The sequence below is a fragment of the Seriola aureovittata genome, chromosome 12 (genome assembly GCF_021018895.1).
Source record: "Seriola aureovittata isolate HTS-2021-v1 ecotype China chromosome 12, ASM2101889v1, whole genome shotgun sequence".
NCBI lineage: Eukaryota > Metazoa > Chordata > Actinopteri > Carangiformes > Carangidae > Seriola > Seriola aureovittata.
The window spans coordinates 1,697,662-1,722,993 of record NC_079375.1 but is presented as its reverse complement, the minus strand read 5'-3'; the positions used below and the strand labels follow the sequence as shown (position 1 = coordinate 1,722,993).

The following is a 25,332-nucleotide window of genomic DNA, read 5'->3' as shown; positions in this document are numbered from 1 at the left end:
CATTTATTATCATAACCACGACAACCAAAGTCCGATACACCTGTCGCCTTAGGGGCACTATTTCAGGAGACACTCCTATGGTCTTGTATCAGAGGGTTGAAAAAAACGACCTGTGTGGTTGTTGACCATGAACTCATTAAGAAAATATTTACTGGGGTTATATATCAAGTGACAACCTTACAATCACTCCAGAAAGAAATAATGCAGGTTTAAGGCACTTCCAAAGTGGCTTCACTTTTCAGACCCAGGGTCTATGTCCATTTTTATACACAGTCTATGGTTCAGACCCAGAACCTTCTTTCATCATACAGCCTCCTTTTTTTTTTTTTTTTACAACTTGACCAAAGCATGTGTGGGACTGTTGTACCTTTGCATTATTGTTATATAGATTAGTAAATATCATTTATGTGTTTGTTTAATTTGTGTTTATTCATGTCTAATGTTTTGTCTTTACACTATCCACACAGTTTCTTTGGTTGCATGTGCAGCACATTGTGCCTCCACCTGGAATGAAGTGTGTGTATATAAATAAAGTTGTGCTTGCTTGAATAACATTGTTGTTGGTGTTTCAAAAGAAATTTGATCAGTACATTAAATTAAAGTAATTAAATCTAAAAATTTTAAGATTATTTGATCATATTTCTCACAATTGTAATTATAACGATTTTTACTCGTTTGCTCAGCCATTGTTGTGACTTATTTTCACTGTCATGTGCTGTGTGTTTTATTTATTTAGTTTGTTAGTTTCAGTGTTCTTTGTACATTCAATCTACTTTAAAAAAAAAAAAAAAAAAAAAAAAAAAATGTGGAAAAGCGCACACACTCCAAGTCCCACAACTCCTCCCGTGGCAGAGGAGACGCGCGGGGCTGGGAGTGGTTGACTCACGTCATGTGATGCAGCTGGCTCCTCCCCGTTGAGCGCAGCGTCGCTTCTGTTTGATTTGACATCTTTTCTTCCCCGGAGGATACAGAAACCGCCGAACCTCCGCCAAGCCAACAGTCCCAGCACAACCTGTGAGACACACGCTGCTCTCCCGCCTCAAAAACACCACGGTACGTTCCCCGGCTCCGGGAGCCATTAACACACTCTCTGTGTCGGTCTGTATCAGCATCGATGAGATAACACACGGCTGGTTAGAGAGCCTGTGTGTCGTAACGTTAGCCTGTGAGGGAGCAAAGGTCTCGGGTAGAGCTGATGGGAGCGGGAGGGACAGGCTGGTAGACAGTCGGTAGCTCAGCAGGACTCGCGGTAAGTTAGAAACTCATGTCGAATGTACAAAGAGTGCGTTAAATATCCGTCACTTATTGTTGCAAAAAAAGTCGCTATCTTTGTTTTGTTTAAATGTCACAGTGAGAACCGTTAAAGGTATCAGCGGTATGTGGTGGCTTTTAAAGTGACCTAACTTCCGGTAGGTTAATATCCCCCCCAAACTAGCAGTAGGTTACATACAGTGAGATTTTTTTACTTAAATAAACTTTACATCCCTCCCATTTTTCAAATCATGTACTAGTGGATAGAGCTGTGGTTTTGCTACTTTCCACTCAGGTATTGGTTTTATTGTCTCCTACAGTCATGGCCAAAAATATTTGCACCCCTGCACTTCTTTCAGACAATGCACCCTCACAGAAAATGGTTGCAATTAAAAATGCTTTGGTATTCACATGTTTATTTCTTTTGTTTGCATTGGAACAACACAGAAAGTCAGATCTGACATCATCTTACACAAAACTCCAAAAAGGGACCGGAAAAAATTATTGGCACCTTTTCAAAATTGTAAGAAATAATAGGATTTCAAGCATGTGATGCTCCTTTTAATTTATATCTAAACTCACCTGTGGCAAGTAACAGGTGCTGGCAATATAGAAATCAGACTTGCAGCCAGTTTAAATGGAGAAAAGTTGACTCAACTTTTGTGCTGTGTGTCTGTGTGTACCACACTGAGCATGGAGAAAAGAAAGAAGAGCAACGAATTGTCTGAGGATTTGAGAACCAAAATTGTGGAAAAGCATGGACAATCTCAAAGCTACAAGTCAATCTCCAGAGATCTTAATGTTCCTGTGTCCACTGTGCACACCGTCATCAAGAAGTTTACAGCCCATAGCACTGTAGCTAACCTCCCTGGGCGTGGACAGAAGAGGAAAGTCGATGAAGATTGCAACGAAGGATTGTTGGAATGGTGGATAAAGAACCTCGATCAACTTCCAAACAAATTCAAGCTGACCTGCAGGCACAGGGTACAACAGTGTCAGCTCGCACTGTCCGTCACCATCCCTACGGTCAAACATACCAAAGAATTTTGGAGCGCAATGTAGGGCCCAGTGTCAGAAAGCTGGGTCTCCGTCAGAGGTCATGGGTCTGCCAGCAGGACAATGACCCAGAGCACACTTCAAAAAGCACCCAGAAATGGTTTAAGACAAAGGGCTGGAGCGTTCAGAAGTGGCCAACAATGAGTCCAGATCTAAATCCCATAGAACACCTGTGGAGAGATCTCAAAACAGCAGTTGGGAGAAGGCACCCTTCAAATCTGAGAAACCTTGAGTAGTTGGCAAAATAAAGGGTGTGCTACCAAATATTAAGTTGAGGGTGTCAATAATTTTGTCTGGCCCATTTTTGGAGTTCTGTGTGGAATGATGTCAGATCTGGCTTTGTTTTCTCTACTTTTTTGTGTTGTTCCAATGCAAACAAATGAAATAAAAATGTGAATACCAAAGCATTTTTAATTACAACAATTTTTTGGGAGAAACGGTGCATTATATGAAAGAAGTGCAGGGGTGCCAATATTTTTGGCCCTGGCTGTACATGCTCACTGAGGTGTAAGATCTTACCAAGATGAGACTTGCTTTGAGTTTGTAATATTTCAAAATGATTTCATAATGGGTACTTAATGTACCTACCAGACACTTGCAGAAAGCCCTGCAAATAGTTAATCTAGTACTGTAAAGATAACTTAATGGATGAGATAATCAATAGAAATTGGTTGCCAGCAATTTAGATAATTATTTTGTAATTTTATTTATGACAAACATGCATTTTGTCACATGAACATTTAAGTTGATAGATGACACCCAAAACTCAGTAAATATGTTTATGAAGGTTTGATAGAGGTGTATTAAGATCTTGATTATTGAGTGAAAGTTTATATTTATTAACAGTCAAAAATTCAACTGCTCTGCTTGATCTGGAGGAGGGTCTGTGTAGGTGTGGTTTTATTACATTAGACTACATGAGGCCCGGCAGACCGACCAGATCAGTTGTCCTTTGATGTGCAGATTTACCTCCTGGACGATCAGTGATCTGGCTTTCAAACTATGGGTTGGATTTCTGGCGGGTGATACATTTTAGTCAGATGTCGGGTTGAGCAGTTACACAGGCTGAGCTCCAACATGGCTGATGTGAAAAGTTTCAAAATATACGTTTATAAACTGTAGAGAACTTGTTTTAAAGGTCCAGTGTGTAGGATATAGGAGGAACTATTGGCAGAGATGCAATATGATATTCATATTTATATTTTCATAAGTATATAATCACCTGAAACTAAAAACTTGTCTGAGTCCCCTATGAGACCTGGCTCATAGGGGGATAAAAGCTCAGAAAATCTGGTCTTAAATGTAATTTAAAATAATTTTAAAATCAATCCTACCATAAACAGGCAGCCAGTGTAGAGACAATGAGATCGGGGTGATGTGAACACACATTTCTTGGAGTGAGTTAGGGCAGCAGCATTCTGAACTAACTGTGGGCAGAGGGATGATTGCTGGTGAGACAGGTGTATAAGGAGTCACTGTAGAGGCATGAGGAAATAAAAGCATGAATAAGTTTCTGCAGATCTGTGGCTGAAATAAAAGAATTCATCTTGGCAATATTTCTCACGTGATAAAAACATGACTGCACAACTTTCTACACCTGAGGTTCAAAACACAAATCCTGATCAAAGATTACTCCAAGATTTTAAGCTGAGGACTTGGTTGGAGGATGTAATTTGTTAGATCAGCGAGGAGTTGAACCGGTCAGTAGCTCAGAATGGACAATCCAAACACTGACTCTAGAGAGGGGCTTTTGTGTTTTTTTAATGTTTCCTGAAGGCCACTGTAGGTTCTCCTACAAGCTTGGAAAAAGGGGGGAGAGGGTACAACATCAAGTCACAGCCACTAAATCCTACAAACGGTTCCTTTAATATTATTGGAGTGGTGTTTTCTAAAACTGTAGTCTGACACAGATGTGAATCACTGACTTTCACTGCAGTCTTCAAGCCAATCTACAGATCCATATTCTTTTCCATCTTTCTTTTTCTTTTTTCTTTTCTACCACGCTTTGTAAACAAAGGCATCCTGTTTGCAGTCAAAGGATTGGCTGCAGCGCTGAGCGATCGATTGAGAGTAGAATGACTTCAGTTCACTCTGCTCTCACATTACATTTCACTCCTACATATCCTTTTTCTTCCTCTTCATCAGATCCATCATGAATTTCTTCCTGGAAACTCTCCAAGTCCTCCTGTTGTCCATCTGGTACAACGTGGAATCTTTCATCTACTTCTTTGTGCCCATGAAGAAGAAGAACATAGCCGGCGAGGTGGTGCTGATCACGGGGTCAGGCAGCGGGATCGGTCGCCTCATGGCTCAGGAGTTTGCGGCTCTTGGCACTGTGCTGGTGTTGTGGGACATTAACCAGGAGGGGATGAAGGAAACGGCTAAACTAGCTAAACAGAGCGGAGCCAGCAGAGTCCACTCCTACCTGTGTGACTGCAGCGACAAGAACGAGGTTTACAGAGTGGCTGATCAGGTGAGCTTCCCACCGCACTATTTACACCTGTACTTTCTGACCAAGTAGCATAGCTAGTTAGCTTTAATAGCTTAAATTTAACCTATTGTTATTGGGTTATACTAGCTGTCAACAGGAGGTTCGGCCATCATTAGTATCAGTTACAACAACACTGTACTGAAAGTATTAGCAGAGATCTGGCAAAGTGGCAGCAGCATTAAAAAGACAATCAGACAGTTTTCAAACCAGCAGTTTAGTCAGTGTATCTAAACCAATACTGATATTATCAATACTACTAGGACACTGCGCAGGTCATTTTATGACTACAGTTTAAAGAGTGAAAATAATAACCTTCATGAAAGTCTGATTTTCTGTGGGTCTGTTGTGTTATACTGTCCGACCTAATGGACAGAGAACTGTGTGTGTATGTGTAATTGTATGTAAATGAGGGTGGTGCCTGCGTGATAAGGGCATGCACGATAGCACAACCCAGCCCTGGACACTGTGTGATTCTTCAGTATGACATTTTCTGGACTCCGTGTTTGATTACATTATAGGTCCATATTTTACACTTCCCATGTTTTATATGAAGTGTTGATTCGTAATAAGATATATTTGTGGTTTTAAGAACCAAAAGAGGCAATCAGAAAAGAGGCTCAGAGCCTGCTCTCTTCTGATTGGCTTACTGTTTTCTAACTGATCAAATAAAAATCCATCAGATTTCAGGTAAACACTCAGAAAAACCAAATCCTGCAAGGGTTTTGGATGATGGGTCCAGGTGGGCGGGGCTTGTAATTGCTTTGTTGTGACATCACAAAGTTCCAGAAGTTTCTGAATACAGGCTGTGTGCATTTCTCTGTGGACTGAGGCTTTGATACTTTCACAGTATTAATATAGAACTTAGACCTGATCTATAATCACACAACACATGGACATCTGCCTTTAGACTATATGGAGCTATTAATGCTAAAATCCAACAAATAATACAACTTTATGCTGCAAGGTTGAAAAGTCAGCTCAAGGAAGCACATTTCTGTATTTGAATGTTGAGCTTCGTGTGTGTGTGTGTGTGTGTGTGTGTGTGTGTGTGTGTGTGTGTGTGTGTGTGTGTGAGCACACACCCTGGAGGCAGGGGAGGGATGACTGTTGTGTAAACAAACTTTGTTGGCCTAATACCCAAATTATGGGAAGGTGCTGTAACAACTAGATCCAGGTGGATAAAGGGAGCAGGATCTGAACCAGTTGAAGGTCAACTCCCCAGAAACACACTGACTCTGTGACTGTTACATGGATCAACTTCATAACACACACTTGTGTTTGAGTTGGCAGCATCTTAAAAAAAATAAAAGCTGGGGTAGCTGAAGCTACACCAGCTGTAGCTACACCAGCAAGTGTGAGGTTGTTATCTTATATTAGATGATGTCTGCAGTGTTATGTGCTGAAGACTCTTAATCTGTGTTAATAAAAGAAACGAGTTTGCCTCTCCTGACATGTTTCAGTGGCTAACAGAGTCCTGATCCAGCAGACGCCTTCCAGCCAAACCACAACACGAACAACACGTCCTGTTAGAGAACAGTGTAAATCACCGTAAGCCTCGTCTCCACCCATGTTTAGTATTAGCTGACAGCTGTGAAGGGAGCTGTTGTTTTGATGCCTTGGGGTCAAGAGATATGATCATTTTAGATCCACGCTTTGTAGTGCAGCCTGTGGTGAAAAATACATTTCACCACTAACACAAAACAGACAAAAACTAGATGTGTCCTGTCTTTCTAATAAACAGATAGCAATGAAGAGAAGATTAGCAGCTTCTCAGTCACATTCACCAGTTGAAATGAGGAACAGGTCAGCTGCTGATTGATGTTTATTCTGTGACTCACTTGATGACAGGCCAAAATCTAACCTGTATGTTGTTTGGTTCATGTTCTCCCAACAGCCGGAGTCTGTTCTCTGCCAGAGATCATTAGTTGGTTTGAACCTGTAACACCACAGTTCAGTGTGTCAGCTGTCCTGGTTCTGGTCATTAGCAAAGAGGGGTTTCTGACCTGTGGAGTACATTAATAGGAACATGAACCTCTGATACGTTGCACACTACGTGTCATGGCAGCGGCATGGACTGATGTTCAGAAGGAACAAGGGGTTTCAAGAAAAGAGCAAGAAATTGGTGTTATGTTTATAAATTCAATTCATAGCCTGCTACTCTGTCTACACGTTACCTCAGGAGTGTGCTGAAGTATCCAGGCTTCTTCCTTCATCCTCTCCTGACGACCAGACATCATTTAATACAAATTTTCTTTCTGGAAATATTTTCATCTTTACAAAGTTTGTTACAATCGAAGACAGATAACGGCCGTTAACGTTATGCTGATTAATGTTAATAGAACACCTGTGAAGAGGAGTGATACGTGTGGTTAAAAGTCCCAGTGCTGTTGTCTATCAGCACTCATGGGATGCCTCTCATCCAATCAAATTACTTGGTCGGAACTAACTGCTGTATAATGATAAGATAATGATAGGGCAAGTAATAGGACTAATAAGACTAATAATAATAATGAACAGACTCATAATGAGACTATTAATAGTAATGATTGTAGCAGTGGGTGTTGAGCAGGAGGATGGAGGCAGCAGATGGAGAGAGAAGAAGCAGAGTTTGTAACATGTATCAGTGAGATTTGAATGTATAAAGGGCATGACGTCATGGAGACACATTGTGTTGTCTTTGGTGGCAATGCAGAAGATTATTGACTGGTCCAAACTAGAATGAGCAGATCAATCGCAGTCAGCTTCATCTGCTTCATTCATAACTTAGTTGGACAAAGAAATGACTTCTGTTCTTCTGGAACAGTAACTTTCTTCAGATTATTAACAGCTCCTGTAAACAGTCTCTCACAAGCTCCGTCTACCCACTGAATATTTTTACGGAACGATATTTCATCCTACATGATGGACGTTTTCCTCTGCTCTGTGCAGGTGAAGCGAGAGGTGGGTGACGTCAGTATTCTGGTCAACAACGCCGGGATTGTGACGGGAAAGAAGTTCATGGAGGCTCCTGATTCCCTGATTGAGAAGACGGTGGAGGTCAACACCATGTCCCACTTCTGGGTCAGTGAGTCAGCAGACATGGAGAGCTGTCAGCTGGAACATCAACACATGATATCAGCTGAAATGCAGATGGTTTCTCTAATCTGAGGAAATGTATATTTACAGGCAGATTATTGTAGTGTTGTTCAATTTAACATTTACATTCACATTTTTAATTTAAATTTTTTTTTGGTAAAATGTTGTGTATGGAAGACAAAGTGCTATTATTTTAATTTGAGCATTTAAATTCTTTTGATCAAGACAATTATAATGAATACAAGCAGTCTGCAGTATATTTAAATGATGTACAGTCTGTGTTTTGTCTTGTGGTTGATTTGCTCTCTGTCTCTCTTTGTCTCTCTCTGCTCAGACCTACAAGGCCTTCCTTCCTGCCATGATCGCCAACAATCACGGCCATCTGGTCAGCATCGCCAGCTCTGCAGGTCTCATAGGAGTCAATGGATTGGCAGGTGTGTGTTTCTCTTCCGCGTCATGTCACGCATGTCATTCATAGTGCGACTGATGAAAGCATGTCAGTGGTTTTCTATGGGAAAACGGCAGCTTCCTCATATGTCCGTGCTTCACATACACAATAATGGAAGCATTGGCGCCATCGTGTTGTAAGAAATTTAAAAAATAATTTGGCCAATATCTCGGCAACCGTGAGGCATTTAAGATTGTGCCTATAGATTGACTGGATGATGCTGATTATATTGATATAGGCCACGCCCATTTGCATCATAAAATTTTTTCACCATTTTGAATTTTTTGCTTGACATACTTTTGACTTGATCTTTCATCTTATCTTTAGCAAACCTGGTACAAATCGTGTTGGTTCGACCCTGAACCCTGTCCACATGTTTGATTTGAGATATGACGTGTGGTTTTCTGGGTGTGGATCAAATCAATTCAACCTGCTACAACTCTTCAATCCTTATCCAGTTTGGCTCATGCGTTCAGACCACAAATAAGAATGGAGCGTTTCCTGCTGTTTTGCCACTAGGGGCACGACAGAAAAAAACAAAAATTGCTCAAGTTGGGGTTGGAAGAAATCTAGAAAAGAAAAGAAAACACCAGAATTTGAAAACACAGCCGCCCTCCTGCAGCTCTCCCCCTCTGGCCCCAATGCACAAGCGTCATACACGCACACAACACAAGCAACACAAGCAGCACAGCTAGCAGAAGCCTAAAATATCAGCAACTTTCAACGTAGTGATTCATCAACTGCTTTCATACTAATCTACCTACACAACCAACCACTACAATACATTCAGATATAACATGATGTCAGCAGCCTGTTTCCTGCTCAGGAGAGGAACAGCAGCTTCTCCCGGTCTCTGAAATGCTTCAGAGATATTGACACACGTCCATCTGAAGGGATGTGCACACGCGTTTGGAGAACAGCCAATAGAAATGCTCTCTCTCTCTCTCTCTCTGTCTCTCTCTCTCTCTGTCTGGAAACAGAACCATAATGATTTGTGTTTCGAAACCACTGGACTCAGGCGGGACTCCATATACTATTTCTACACTGTAATATATCAGTAAACCTGTTCACTGAATGCAAAGCGTGAATACATTGAATATCTTGGGGAAATATTTTGACACGGGGAATTTGGCGCCTTCAACTATAAACATGTTTTCGCTTTGTGAGCGTGGATCATTGAGTGCAGGCTGATGAATAAACATGGTGATTTTACCCATTAATAATAAAATGTACCACATGAATGTGCAGAAAGTGAAGGGCTCTGATTACCTCCTGAAGCCACTGTGAATACACCTGCTCAGAACTGAAGGGCTGATGAGCGCAGAGTTTGGGACGTCCTGCATGATTTCTAGGTACATTTTTGAAGTGATTAGTTACAGCTTGAATAAATCTGATCAACTTCCAGTCCGGTGTTTATTGTAAGCTGTTGTGCACAGACTGTAGGAAACACTGTTGCGATCTGTAGAGCTGCTCTCTGACTCAGTGACTCAGTGCTGTGAGTGACTTGACCTCTCAGCACAAACTAAACAAAAAGCCTCACTGAAATATTCACACTGACATGAGTCAGCAGGTGTTGAAGCACAGCTGATTTGGGTGTTTTCTCTCTAAATTAGTGACATAGCCCAGGTCCCTGAAGTGCTGCTGTTATGGTTCAACACTGCTGTTGAAGTGCTGGGTTTGATCACGCTGGGTTTGAAGAGGGGGACGGACAAATCCTGTCCAACCCCGATTCTCCACAGATCTGAACTCTGCACGAAGCACATCATGAACACTAGGAGCTGCTTTCACAAAGACAGAGTCTGACTGTGGCTCAGATAGAACAAACAAACAGCCAGACTTCAGATAGACTCAGTCTAAATTCATCTGTTGCACAAAGCACTTTAGTTCTTGACTTTGGTACAATGAATTCTGGGTAAAAATAAATAAATAAAATAAAACAGTTATGAGGACGTTTTACTTGAACAGTTAAAACAATAAAAAAAAAAAAAAAAAAAAAACAATAACAATGTTATAACAATGTTAGCAAATTATGAGCCGTGTTTTCTTGTTTCTTGTTGTTGGGTGCTGCTGCTCAGCGTAGCATTTGGTGTGTTTGGTGTGATTGTTACCATGGTAACATTGGTCTTAGACCTGAGTTGGCCTGGGAGTAAGGTGTCTAATGTTTTTGGCTCAAAATAATTTCTGTGAAAAAGTCTGACTCGCATCAAACTGATCTATGAGCAGAATGAGGACTGGACCAACACTACAGAGCAGTCTGTGTGAAACCAGCCGCTGGTCTGAGCCTCAGCAAATCTACACACATCTATTGATTTTTTTTTTTTTTTTTTTTTTTTTTTTTTTTTTTTTTAAGCCAATTCTAACTTTAAAATGACTTTTGTTCAGAGGTTGTGTTTAAAGACTCAGCTCTGTTTGGATTTGATATTCAGTTCATTTTAGTTTTCAGACAGATCTAACTATCGTGAAGCAAGAAGGACATTGGACTGAGTTTTTATTGTTGTAGTTAATTAAAACCTTCTGTGATGTTTTATCTGCTCCTTATAACAGACCTCAGATCTGTTCAGTGGATGATTATCTTTGACAGTCACAGTTTATGCCTCAGTGGTGATGGTACAACATGTCGTCAGAGTTGCCCTCTCACCTATATTCATCATAAAGATCGTAGTGTCTTATCACCAGTAAGCCTGCGTTGCATCAGATCATATAACGCGTGTAGCTGCGGCACAAAATCATTGGTGTAACTAATTGTTGTGTTGTGATAAGCAAAAAAAACATGTGAGATGATGGTTATGTATGTGGAATATCAGTGTCTAGTTAAACTCAACTAAACAAGAGAAAGTGAGCAGACAAGAGTTTGTCCAGTGAAAGTTCCAACAGCAAAACCTACAAACAACCCTCAGGTTTCTCTGATTGTGACTCACTGAAGCAGCTGGTGATAAATTCATATCTTTGTCTTTGATCATGTCCTTGTGCAGCCGGGTAAATCTGTCTGTCTGTCAGTCCAACGTTCAGATCCTCACGGACAGATGATGAAATTTTAGACACAAAAAGAATAATACCTCAGGTGTGTGTGTTTGTGTGTGTGTGTGTGTGTGTGTGTGTGTGTGTGTGTGTAACAAAATACACCTATTGTTTCCTAATCATGTGTAAGTAAAAGGAATCAGGTGTCTGTCTTGTGGGTAAACTTGAATAAGCTCCTAGTTCACAGAAAAGTGAAGTTATTCAGGAATAATTTGAGGGTGTGAAGAGTAAAATCACAGCCGACTACAGCAGGTGAGAAATAACAAATATCCAAAGTAATTCATCTTTTCCTGTAACTAATGATCTTTTTCACTTTCCTCCACCTGTGACCCCCCCCCCCCCCCCCCCTCCCCCTGCAGACTACTGTGCCAGTAAGTTTGCAGCTGTAGGTTTTGCAGAGTCAGTGGGTCTGGAGCTGCTGGCAATTGGGAAAGATGGCGTGAAGACCACCATCGTGTGCCCGTACTTCATCAACACTGGGATGTTCGATGGATGTCAAACTAAGTAGGTCTCTTCACACGACTTCCCCGAGATGAATAACATGTAAACATTAAGTCCAGGAGCCCGTGTCATGACTCCAGGTGAAGTCTGACTCTGAGTGTCTTGTTGCCTCTGAGAGGAAGAGCTGCTCTGTGCCTGTGTTGGTTGATCAGTGGTTATGACTGATCAATGCGTGCTGGAACTTTGTTCAATCTATACCTGCTCCTGGTGGAGCGCGCATCATAGTCCTGCCCATGTGGCCCGGGTTCAGATCCGACTTGTGGCCTTCTACTGCATCTCTCTCTCTCTCTCTCTCTCTCTCTCTCTCTCTCTCTCTCTCTCTCTCTCTTCTCTCTCTCTGTCTCTCTCTGAATTTCCTGTCTCTGTCACTGTGGCTATCAGGAAAAAAAAAGACGAAGCTTATGTTATAGATTATAGATATGTTACATATACTGTACATGCATCCCAAACCCTGTCAGTATATGTTGATATTATTTATTATTATGAACATGTTTAGTGAGAAATGAATTAAACATATAGAATTTTTATATGTATGTTGTTTTAATAAACTTGCATATAGAAATTAAATATAGTTAACATATATGGCCACAACATGTTATATGATATAAAAATTCAACATATACTGTAGATATTTTTAATATATGTGCATATACAAATATCATTATGTGTTCGTATATGTTATAAACCTACATTGTCATATATCCAGAGGATGTTTATACAGTATGTGATAATAATATATCCCCTTATAGGTGACATATGTGGCAGCATCACTCTTGATATAGGGACCTACAGTATACATCATAGATTACATTTCTGGTAGTTGTGGTCAGGTGTGTTGACACTATAAATGTGTATTAACATGTAGTGGAGATGACGTCACCTCTGAGCAGAGCTGCAGCCGTGAGGTCACAGTGTTTCAGACGAGGCCATAAACTGTGATGTTGATGCGTCTTTGATCAGAGTCAGTAACACTCTCTGTATCACTCCAGTGGTTTTAAAGAATCAGCTGTTCTCATCTCAGCTGAAGCTCATCTTCTCGCTCAAATGAACCGCTCACACGTTATCTCCTCTTCATATAATATCCTCATTTTATTTCATTTATGTGTAAAAGTGTGACGAGCTGGTCACAGCAGAGGAGGAGAGGGAGGGGGTGAATGAGTGGAGAGGAGTAAAGAGGAACGGTGAGAATCGTAGTTTATGTAACTTGACAAGTCGATTTTAAGAATAAAGTCTTATTTGTAATGACGGCTCAAAGGCGGGGAGCTCCGGGGGAAGAGAATGGAGTGAGAATGAATCGAGGAAATGAAAGAATATAAAAAGAGAGGAAGATGAAGCGTGATGTTTTTATTGAGCATGAAATGGAGCAGTAGAGTTACAACACCCAGACAGTGACCGAGAGCCAAGGCGTTATTTACTGCATTAACGCAAGACGAGCCTCCATCTCTAATGCCCCCTGTTAAAGTTGATCAGATTGAGTGAGAAACCTGTTTTTGAATTGAACACTTCCTCCATCTGTTCACATTAAAATGATTCTGTTGGTTCATTATGTTCAAAACTCTGCAGCCGCTCCAAGACCTCCACTAGCCTCTGGTCAAAAGTTACAAACCCCACAGACTAAAAACTGATCCTGGAGCGACAGAACCCATTTTAGTTCAGGGGTCATGTGGTCAGGAAAGACCTGGGAAGGTCATGGAGTGAGTAGGGAAAGTGTGTTTTCCAGTCCTCAAAAAGTAAAATCATGAAAGATTTTTGAAAAGTTATGGAAACTGTATTAAAGTGTTGAACATCAGTTTTTAAACATGTGTGTGATCACTCAGGTCAGTGATGTTCTCAGGTGTAGCAGGACACAGTCATACTCTGTCCTGTCAGGAGTAACATTGATTTTACGATACAGGCTGAAAATACTGAAGATTGTAACTTATTTATAAAAAAACAAAACAAAACAAAAAAAAAAAAACCCTGAATGTGGAATGTGAGGAAAAACATTGGCTCTGTTGAAGCTGTGAGATTACTTGCACTACAGGTCGAATGTCCACTGAAAGTTATTAACTAATCTGTGCTTTAGCAGAAAGATAACGAGCAGCTTTACTCATCATTTCGTGGTTATCTCTTCAGGCACGTCTTATGAAATGTGTCTCTCTCTTTGGTCACATTTCTTTTCTCTTACATCACCTGGACACTTGAGAGATCCCTCCATCAAAAAGCCTGAGAGTGAGAATGATAAGATCATATTCATCGGTGTTGTTAACTGACTTGTAACAGATAAGTGATGTCACAACCAACAACTACACTATATAAATATCACCAAATTATATTAACTACTCGGCACGTCCAGCTTGAATGTGCACAGTGTCAGTTGGAGCAGTCCAGCAGCCGCTCTGCTGCCGTGTCCAGAGGACGTTCACACTCTGAGCAGACTGTGGCGGCTCTGGTAGCTGTGGTACCACCGCTGCACTGACACATCATGACACACACTCTCTCAACAGCCAAGCTGCTGGTGCGGTGTGCACCATCACAGCAAGGAAACCTGCTGCAGTGGACATCTCCACTGCCACTGAACAAATGTTCATTTTGTTTTTCTGCCAAAAAAGAATCAGGATTTCCTGTCATTTTATTTTGTAGTATGTGTGGTATCCTGTATACTCGGCCTGAGTGATGTGGCTGAGAAAAAATCTCCCAACAAGCCTGGCTCTGTGATTCAGTCATCAGGTACTTGATGTATGATGGACTTTCAGATATCTGTCAAACTGTATCAGGCTACAGTTTGATCCAATTCATATTTATTTTTATTTTGCCTCCGAGGCGGTGACAGTCAGAGCCAGAGGCGTTATGTTTTAGAGTCGTCCGCCGGTCTGTCCCATTCCCATGAACGTGATATTTCAGGGAACTTCTTCAAATTTGGCACGAAAGGATGAACTGATTAGAGTTTGGTGGTCAAAGGTCAACCTCACTGTGACGTCATAATGTTCTGCTAAAACACCTCTGGTCATTATTCAACCGTGTGACTCAGGAAGAGACTGTGACCATATTTCCTGTAACTTGGCTGGTTGGTGGAGGAAACGACCATGAGGCGGGAAATCTAGTTATAGAGAGCGACGGTCAGAGCCTGAAAGCAACATCTCACACCACAAACAATATTAAATCAGAAGGACTAAGCCTTTTTATTATTGTGTGAGATTTGTGGATAAATGGAGAAGAGAGAAGTAATACTAACTATTCAACAACAAAACAATATAATGCCAGAGGTCTGTGTGCTGGTGATTGACTGTACACATTAGACTGACAGTGTCTTTCAGTTTTATACCTCCTCATAAAAACACACACACTGCCTGGCCTCTGTCCTACACTCCCACATGTCCTGGGGTCAGGTTTTAAAAGTGTTTGGAGACTTGTGTCCATCTTTATTTCTGTCTTCCTGCTTTAATCCGTCCAACAGCCCCTGAAGCCACCAGGCCACATGGTCTACGCCAGCACCAAACACCTGGCCTGTCACTTCCTACTCCTCACATCTGCACACACACACACACACAGCTCCTCAAAATAACCACAAAACATCCAAAAATCTGTGACCTGCTTAAAAGTGATTAGAATGTCTGAGTTGTCTGTGTCCATGCTTAGATATATGTGTCACCAAAAACAAGTGAACCTGAGGGTCAGTTCTCGGACTGTATTTTGAACGCTGCTCTTTGGAGAGTGTTGGGCCTCCTTGTTAGTCTCATGTGATGTATAAACATCCTGAGCTTTTTCACATACTGTCTTTAACTCGCGTCGTTTATATGGACTCAAACATGTAGATTGCATCGTGTTAGTAAAATATGCATAAACAATTTGCCATCAGATTATCTGGTCGGCAGTAAAATATTACACAGTAAAAAAGGTATTAATTGTGAAGGAAGCCCAGAGGGCTCATACAATAAAAAATCTAAAATAAAATAATGTTAATAATAAGAATAAATCAAGACAGAAGTTTGAGAATTTTATATGTGCAGGAGATGTAATACATACCTAGTCACACAAAATTATATTTATATAAAAAAAAAAAACGGTATCACTGGAATACTTACTTACTTACTTACTTACTTAGAAGATTTATAGATGTTTATTGGCGGTGGTCTTCAGACATAATGATTTGTTCTTTAACACGGATTCAGAAGTTACAGAACTATGACTCCATGACAGTGAGATTTTTTTATACATATTGGAGAAATCGGGTGCTAAGTAGTACTTTACTTGCGTGGGTGGGTGTCACAGTATCTGCTTGTTTGGTAAACGGACCCAATCAGCAGCCAAACTACAGTAAATAACCTCCTGCTGTTTTTACAACCCTGACATCCATATGTCCACTCTAGCCCCTTTTACACAGCCTGTTCAAGGCGTGAATGTTGTGCCTTTATTCCACCTGGCTGTTCTGTATAAAGGGTGCGAACATGGACCGAAGGGGGCAGGGCATTGTTGTTCCACCTTTATACTCGCAGTGGAGGTAACCACAGAGCTGGATTGACATCTGTGTGAAATGGGGAGCTGGCGTGGTGGGACAGATGCAGACGCTGTTGTGTCACATGTCACACCTGTGACTACTGAATACTGGCCTGCTCTAAAATCACAGATGGAGGTGCTAATATGTCATTTGGTTCAGTGTCATCAATCAAATATGGCATAAGGAGGGGTCTTCTTAAGGAGCTCTGTATAACCCTCCCTGCTTCATTCTTTGAAAACCTCTGATCTGAGGCATTTTTGGCTCTAGGACATGACAGTTAAATGTTCATTGATTGGGCAACCCCACCATGGGCTTTATTTATTTTTCAGAAATGCCATTTTAAAGAGATCTACCAAGCCACAAGTCATCTCTTGCAGGGCAGATAGGGAACTTAGTGCTCGTTGGTAAACAGGGTTAGTAACTGAAACCTGGTTCTGAGTTAGAACCAGTTCCAAAATGCCAAGAACAAAAAAAAAAAAAAAGGATTAGCTTCAGCTTATCTCTTCCTGACAGTACCAACAGTTTAAAATTTACTCAATACAATTAACTCTCAAAACTAGCTAGCATTCACAGCAAATGTCATAACAGTGTGAAAGATGGACCACGGCAAACTGTGAAAAGTTTAAAGTGTGGCTTCACTTTAGAAAAGAAAACAAGAACAAGGCAAAGTACAGAGTGTGTGAGTAGCTAGTTAGCTGGAAGTCAAATCTGAGCAAACATTTAAATAATACAAAACTAAACACTATGCAGTGTTTGATGTCTTGCTGCTGCTGCTGCAGTCTCACATAAAGCTCAGCTACTGCTCATTGGCGGAGGCTCAGTTCCAACCCAACTTCACTAGTAGTTGGTTCCCTGCTGTTAGAGGTTGTATTTTATATCTTAATCCTTCTTCATCTCTTCATCAGGTGGCCAAGGTTGCTACCGATCCTGAAGCCAGACTATGTGGCCAAGAAGATCATCGATGCTGTGCTCACAGATCAGGTGTTCCTGCTGATGCCCAGGAGCATGTACCTCATCACTGCTCTCAAGAAGTAAGTGTCTGCCTTTCCTGTTCTCCACGAAACTGCACTGACGTTACACACATCTCTCTACATCCACAACTCCCTGTCCCTCACAACACACCTAAGTATTTATAAGTGTGCACCACCTCAGTGTCCTTCCCTCAAATGTTGACTGGCTGAAGGGTGGGCCTAGACCTCCAAAAGTGACCATCTCCTTGGTCTTGGAGGTGTTCAGAAGGAGGCAGTTCTTGTCGCTCCATTCACTGAAGGCCATCGTCAGATCCCTGTTCTCCTCTTCCTGACCGTTCCTGATATGTGCCACAATAGCTGCGTCATCCGAGTATTTCTGGATGTGGCAGGACTGTATTTAAAGTCCGCCATATACAGGGTGAACAGGAATGGAGCCACAACAGTCCCCTGTGGAGCCTGAGTGCTGCTCATCACTGTCCCTGAGACACAGTTACCCAGCCTGGTCGTCTTGTCAGGTAATCCACAATCCAGGACGTGAAGCAGGGATCCACCCCCATCCCTTCCAGCTTGTCTTTAAGAATGGGGGGGTTGGATGGTGTTAAATGCACTTGAGAAATCATAGAACATAATCCTCATGTAACCACCTGGCTCATCCAATTAAGAATGGGCCGGTGGAGCATGTAAAGGACGGCATCATCCGCTCCAATATGTTCTTTGTAGGTGAACTGTAGGGGGTCAAGTGCATGTTCAACCTGTGGCCTCAGAAGGTGGAGAAGCAGCCGCTCCAGGGTCTTCATGATGTGTGATGTGAGGGCCACCCGTCTGTAGTCATTTATCTCAGCCGGTCGTCCTACTTTAGGAACCAGAACAAGACATGATGTTGTCCACAGGACTGGGACCCTCCCTGTTTGTAGACTTAAGTTAAAGATCCTCTGGAGAGGCTCAGCCAGCTGGGCTGCACAGTCCTTTAACAGCCTCGGACACACACCATCCGTTCCTGCTGCTTTTCCAGGACGTAGCCTCTTGAGTTCCGCCCTCACCTCCTCAGCTGTAAAGGACAGCAGACTTGACTTCAGTGTGGAGGGAGTTGCAGCTGCAGTGTTTGTGGACACCTCTCTGGTGTTGTTGTGCTGCAGCTTCCTCTCTACTTTCTTTTTGTAGTCCTCCTTCTCCTGCTTTAATCTCCTCTTCAGCTCATGTTGCAGACACCTGAGCTTCTCCCTGTCTCCATCCCTGAAGGCCTCCTCTTTCTGCTTGAGGAGGGTCTTGATGTTCCTGGTGATCCAGGGTTTGTTGTTTGGAAAGCAGTGTACAGTCCTTGCTGGTGTTACAGTGTCCATACGGAAGTTAATGTAGTCCGTGGTACATTCAACCATTTTATCAAGGTCAGGGTCCTTGCTGTTATCATTTCCCTGTGACTCCAACAGGACATTCCAATCTGTGCAAAACCAAGGTGCAGTTCCTGAATGAGCAGGTGGTTGCAGCCTGCCTCAGTACACAGGACTTGTAGGAAGGCTGAAGAAAAAACAGATTATGATCTGATCTGCCAAGTGGTGGTAGAGCTGAAGCAGTGTAGGCCTCCTTGATGTTTGCATACAACAGATCCAGTGTCTTATTTTCCCTTGTGGGACAGTCAACATACTGAGTGAAGCCAGTCAGGTGAGAGGTGAGAGTCACATGGTTAAAATCCCCCGATATTGCAATGAATGCATCAGGGTGCTGGGTCTGTACTCTCGCAACAGTCGACTGCAGGCTCTGCTCCTGGTTGAATGTAAACTACAATGGCACCGATGTGTGAGAACTCCCTCTGTACATTGTACAGTCTCAGACCAACTGCCAACAGTTCAATATCCCGACAGCAGATCTTCTCCTTCACTGTGATGTGACCGGGGTTGCACCATCTATTGTTCACAAGCAGAACCAGACCTCCATCTTTATTCTTCCCACTTGCTCTGGCGTCTCTGTCCGCTCGTACTGCAGTGAAGTCGGGTAAATCCACACAACTGTCGAGGGTGTTGTTGTTTAACCAGTTCTCCGTGAAACACATGAGACTACACTCACGATATGCGCTCTGGTTCTTCACAAGTGCCTCCAGTTCATCACACTTGTTAGCCAGGGAGTTGACATTTCCCATGGGGATTGATGGTAGGAAATTCTCCATCTCCTAGCCTTTAGCTTAGCCCCGGCTCTGCATCCACGGTGCGGCTTCTTCAGCTCAGCCGTTACGGGATGTTTAACTCCATAACTGGTACACTTTAAAGCCAGGTGTTCTGCCTTTGTGTGTTTTGCCTCTCTCTCACCAACACATACCTGTCAATTTGCATATAAAACAGGAAGTGAGATCAAGCTGATCTTGTCAGCTGTTATCATGACTGCTGCTGTTGTAATTGTGGCTCATTCAGTGCCACTAAATTATATCTGAGTTCATGGTGTGATGGTGAAGACATCCAGCTGTAGTCTGGTGCGACTGGCTTTTATACTCAGATGAGTTTTATCATAACATGTCGTCTGTTGTTATAGTAGAAATATGGAATAAACAACAGTTGGTACGTAATTCATAAAGCTGCTGATTGTAGCATAGTGTCATTTTAGTACTTGGAGTGCTGAGTAATGAATATGACTCCCCCACCCCCTGCACCCTGACATGACCGTCAAGCTTGAGGACAAATGTGGGTCGGAGAGGTCAGCCTAAATAAAACAGGAGGTCTAAAAGTGAGATATAAAGGAAAAGATCTCTGAGGACTCATTATGACACCAGTTTAAAGAAATACTTGGCAAATGTTTTTACCAAACTACTGCCTAAACTCAAGTCTCTGTTTTATGAGTCACATTTAAGGAACTGGGCCTCAGCGTGTTTGTTGACCTTTGACCACTCTTGGTGGTGAGCTCAAATAATTCATGGCTTGTCTGCCTATTTTTGCCATGGTCTGATTTAGTCGCACTGTTATGGTCAGTGACTTAATGTACTAAACAACTAATAAAGATACGTAACTATAGCTGTTCATTTCCCAATTAAATTCTAAGCGCGTGTTCTAACAGCATGTGAATAATCATATATTCCAAATAGTTATAGCTCGAGTTTTAATGAGAATGAAGTGAGAATAGGGATGTTCTGTTGGTTGGGATTTGTGAAATGTGTCTGCATCTAAAACCACACCAGGAAATGGTTTGGTGCATTGGCCTCAGTTGCTGTGGAGACCACAGAGGGCATCTGACAACAACAACCTTCTGTTTGTTACCAGTGTTTGTGTAGCCTGTGCAGTTAGTCCAGTATATTAGTCTAAAGTATAATTAGACCTATTCTATAACTGATGCTCACTTTTCTACCAACCATCCTGACAACATCTGTAGCTGAATTTCCAGTTGTGTTTTTGTCGCTTTAAAATTTAAACTTATATCTCTCTATCTTTGTATCTTCAAATCTCTCCATTCCAGTCAAATGTTTTCAATCATCACTCGTATGTGTGAAAATTTGACAAGTCACCTGCAGTCGCTTCATCCAGTTAAAGCTCCATATAGTATAAAGGTAGATGTCCATGTGTTGTTTGATTATAGATCAGGTCTAGGTTCAATATTAATACTGTGAAAGTATCAAAGCCTCAGTCCAAAGAGAAATGCACACAGCCTGTATTCAGAAACTGAGCCTTAAAACCAGCTGTCAGGACTTCTGGAACTTTGTGATGTCACAAAAGAGCAGTCACCGCTCTCAGCCGCACCCCAAGCCCCACCCACCTGGACCCACCATCCAACATTGCGAGATTTGGTTTCTTGTGTTTACCTGAAATCTGCTATATTTTTATTGGACCACTCTGAACACAGTCAGCCAATCAGAAAAGAGGCTCAGTGCCTCCTCTCTTCTGATTGGCTCATTGACCTTTTGTTACTAGAGCTCCAGAGAGAAGCCTGAGAGAGGAGATGTAAAACTACATTGAGATGGTTTTTTGGTTCTTAAAACCACAAATATATCTTCTTATGGATCAACACTTTAAATTAAACACAGAAGAAGAGGAAAATATGGAGCTTTAAATTCACATATAATGATCCTCTCAGTATCACTGCTGCTTTGAATGGGGACCTGGGTACAGTACATAGACTAGGTTTAGAATCTATAGCTATGCTAGTGGATCAGTGAGGTTGTATTGCTCATTGTAAAGACCAAACTGTTTTTTTTTTTGTTTTTTTTATCGTTAATCATGAAATGAGAAGAAATGAGACAGGATTGACAGGAACTAACACCTTCTAGCTGGTGTATGAGAAGATTTGATCGTAGCTCAAGTAAAATCAGTGGCAGACATGGAAGGTGCCAGGTGTCTTCACTGTCATCAGTCCATTTGACAGAGATACTGTATCTTGATTCATTAAAATGTTGAATTTACTTTCTGCAACTACAACAGCAACAAAGTCAGATTTGACTTTTATATATATTTGTTCTCTGTCCTCATCCTGTCCCTCCATCAATCTCTTCAGTGTCCTACAGTGGAAGCAGACCTCCCTCCTTGGCTCTTACCTGGGACTGTCAGGTTGTCGAAGCAGACTGACCAGACACTAACCTCAGTCAAACATTCACCGTTTACTACCATGTTTCCTTCAGACATTCATTAGTGTACATGTTCTCGGACAGAATGTTGCTAGACTTCCATACATTCTGTGACTTCTGGGCTCTTTGTTTTATACATCCATGTCAGATGGACAGAGTTGACATTGAGATTTACAGGAAATAAAAGTAATACAACAGCCGGAGGTAAAGCAGAAATACTGTATTTAGTGGTTATAAATGAGGCATCAGAATGTTGGCCATACACCACAGTTAAATGTGTAATCCGTATTCTTTGTTACATAGACGTAATTTTCCACACTGCATGCAAAACCTCAGTTTGTTTTGAGTATGCTTAAAGGGGAATTTTAATTTATAACAGTTTGGGCCTCATTTTAGTGGGCGTGGCCATGGTATCTATCAGTTGTGATAATTTTGTACTCAACAACGTCATTACTGAGATCTGGAGAACACAGCAACACCCCAGTACTCATGAGATGGACCAGCAAAGCAAGCTGGTTATCATGCTAACGAATTTCGGTAGAAGAAACGAAGTGATAGAAATAAAAGTAAAACAGGAGGGTTTGTTTCTACCTCTGGAGACAGATGTTGGTGAGTAAAGGAATCAGGTCTGATGCTGAACTCACAATGTTTCTTCTAGACTGATATATAAAAGGCTGTTAATGCTAACGTTAGCTATGTAGCATTATCAGAACTTACAAATAGCTCCTTTAAAATTTTACAGCACAGAGGTGCAGCACACCAGTGGGTGTCATTCATAGCATCCATTCTGATCAGTTACATAACCTGTCGTCCTATCAGTGAACCGGTGAGCTGTGCTGAACAGATAATTGTGACTCCGGACCATCTAATGTCTGGACAATGACTGTGAGAGCAATTCTGTGGTTAAATGTTAGCTCACCAGTGTCCAAGTTATAACTGATAGAAATGAACCACAAATTGTAAAAAAAAAAAAAAAAAAAAAAACAAAAAAAAACATTATCCTGTAAAGAGCAAATCTCCAGCACTAGCACTTTGTATAAACCTTGTATTTAGTACAGAGAACACTGTTATTGTGCAGGTCGTTGCTTTAGCTTGCAGCAGTCTCTCAGCCTGAGGACAAAGTTTTCAAATAGAACTTTTCAGCTGGATTATTGTTGTATGTTGAGCGATGGGACAATGAGCTGACGGCGTGTTTTATTTTGACCTCAGACAGTTAAGTTTGCATTTAGACAAACAGCCTTCACTGTCACCCAGAGACAAATGGTGCAGAGAACCAGGCTTTTGCAGGTTTATGACTGCGAGGAGCATGAGGGTGTTTTATTGTTTGTTTGTACTCAGGCAGGTTTGTGTACAATGGACTGATGATGTTCTTCAGGGCTTAAATGCTCAAACACTCCGAGTACCTGTCAGGCCAGTTGTCATTGTCTGTAGAGGAGCTCCAGGTGATGTGTCATCCTCTCTCTCAGACAAATTATCTGGTTTTCCAAAATCTTGTACAGATTTTGATTGAATGTAAATGTCGGTTGAATAAATGGTCTGTTATTTTTCATGCTGCTTTTTCCTGTATGACTTGAGTAACTTCCAGTCAATATTGAAGCACTAAATTTGCTCTAATTGTGTCTTAAGTAACTGCCTCTAAAAATGCTGAAAGTGTTTAATAAAGATTGTGTATTTTGTCATGAATTTGAAAAATGTATGTTTTATAATAAAAACATCAGCCCCAGTGAGGGTCTCACTCTCCTATCACTGAGGCACAGGCGTATTCAACATTTGAATCATTTTAAGTGACCATTGTCAGGCCACACCCTCTATTATGTATAACTTTAATCCTTAATAAAATGTAAACAGGTGAGTTATATAAACAGTTGTCATGAAGGAGGAAATTAGCTGTAGTCACCAAAACTGTTTTTGTACCAGGCTGTAAACATGTTTATTTCTGCTGTAAAGTTGGACATTTTAACATGAGAGTCTGTGGGGATTGACTCACTGTTGGAGCCAGTGGTCATTAGAGGAACTGCAGGTTTTTGTACTTCCATTCTTTTTTCAGACCAGATCTTGATAGGTCTGTTATGTAATGTGTTAGTGAAATACCATTGGTTACTTCAACAGTTTTGTAAAATCTTTGCAGGGTGAGTGAAAGAGCCCTCCTATGTGTTATATTGAAAGTGAAAACAAATCTAACTGATAATTTAAATGGATTTTCTGTAATCTATGAATTCACTCACTGCAGCAAAGTACACATGTTGACAGCAGTAAACACTGTGCAGTGGTGATCACAGTGTCAGACAAAGTTTCAAACTCTACTTGTCTGGTAAAATAACTATTGAATTCATAGTGATAAAGAACAAAAATGGTCCAGTTTTTGTTCATGTGGATGTGCACAGTGTATCATATTAAGTAAAACACACCACTGTGCTTTTCATTTGGTTGTGGTTGCCATTTTGTCCATTTTGCAACGTCCTCAGACTACATATTATATGTCATTTATAGTCTTTTATATTATTTATTTAGGATAAAGTGTATTTGTCACCATTGATGATTGCCCCATGATCCTGTAAGTGTGCTGGGTACAAAACATTGATATCCTTTGTTTACAATTATGTCTAATGACAATGTCTCTGGATAGTATGGATGGGGTCACAGTCTGTTGTCCAAAGTCCATATAAACTGTGAGCAGCTGGGAGGCTGATCTTCAGGGTGGAGGAGACAACCTCCTCTGAAAGTGAAGGAAAACAGTTGGAGGTTTGGATCCTTGGAGCACACTGAAACTATCAGTGATAAACGATGGAGGTTAGCCTCACCTTTAAAGGCAACATGTGTTTGTACAGTGGCTTCAGAAAGAAGCAGAGACTACAGCAGTAATATTACATGGAAAGAAAGACGAGTAGGGGAGAGTAGTGTGAGTTTGATAATGACGACGTGGCGCAGATTTGGTGAAAGGGAAGCGATGTGCAGCAGTCTGATTTCAACTGCAACCACAACACGCTGACAAACAGAAGTTATCGTGTATGTAAATAGATATTTCTTTTACTATTATATGTCGTTCTACACTCCTCATATTAAGACATTTCCTAAATCATTAAGTGAGAAAATATTTAAAATGGTACTGAATATAACTCATGTTTGTAGAAATTTTAGTAAACTTATTAAAAACAAAGACTGAAATCTCTCATGTACAAATGTCTTCAGACCCTTTGCTGTGGCTCCAAACTGTGGTCATCTGCTTCCAATTTACTTCCAATGATCCTTGAGATAAGTCTAGAACTTTACTGGAGTTCACCTGTGGTGAACTGAACTGATTGCACCTAGTTTAGAAAGGCACATATCTGTGTATATAAGGTCCCACAGTTCACACTGCAGGTCAGGACAAAGGCCGAACCATGAAGACCAAGAACGCTCATAAATGTCCACAATATATTCATGGTGAGGTATAGATCAGGGCAAAGGTATAGAGCCATCCAATCTGGATCTGCCAGGAAGACTGATAAAGTACCCTAATCTAGGTGT

At 41.3% G+C, this 25,332-nt stretch overlaps 1 protein-coding gene across 1 annotated transcript in view; it reads left to right on the top strand.

Moving 5' to 3' along the window:
• Positions 1 to 908: 908 nt before the first annotated feature.
• The window catches only part of LOC130179244 (epidermal retinol dehydrogenase 2-like), a 34,953-nt gene continuing 10,529 nt past the window's right edge, over positions 909 to 25,332 (top strand). Inside the window, exons 1-6 of the mRNA XM_056392097.1 lie at positions 909 to 1,053; positions 4,453 to 4,780; positions 7,727 to 7,858; positions 8,208 to 8,307; positions 11,699 to 11,843; positions 17,223 to 17,348. Of these exons, the coding sequence (XP_056248072.1) occupies positions 4,460 to 4,780; positions 7,727 to 7,858; positions 8,208 to 8,307; positions 11,699 to 11,843; positions 17,223 to 17,348 (824 nt within the window). The 5' untranslated portion in view covers positions 909 to 1,053; positions 4,453 to 4,459. The remainder of the gene's footprint in view (positions 1,054 to 4,452; positions 4,781 to 7,726; positions 7,859 to 8,207; positions 8,308 to 11,698; positions 11,844 to 17,222; positions 17,349 to 25,332) is intronic.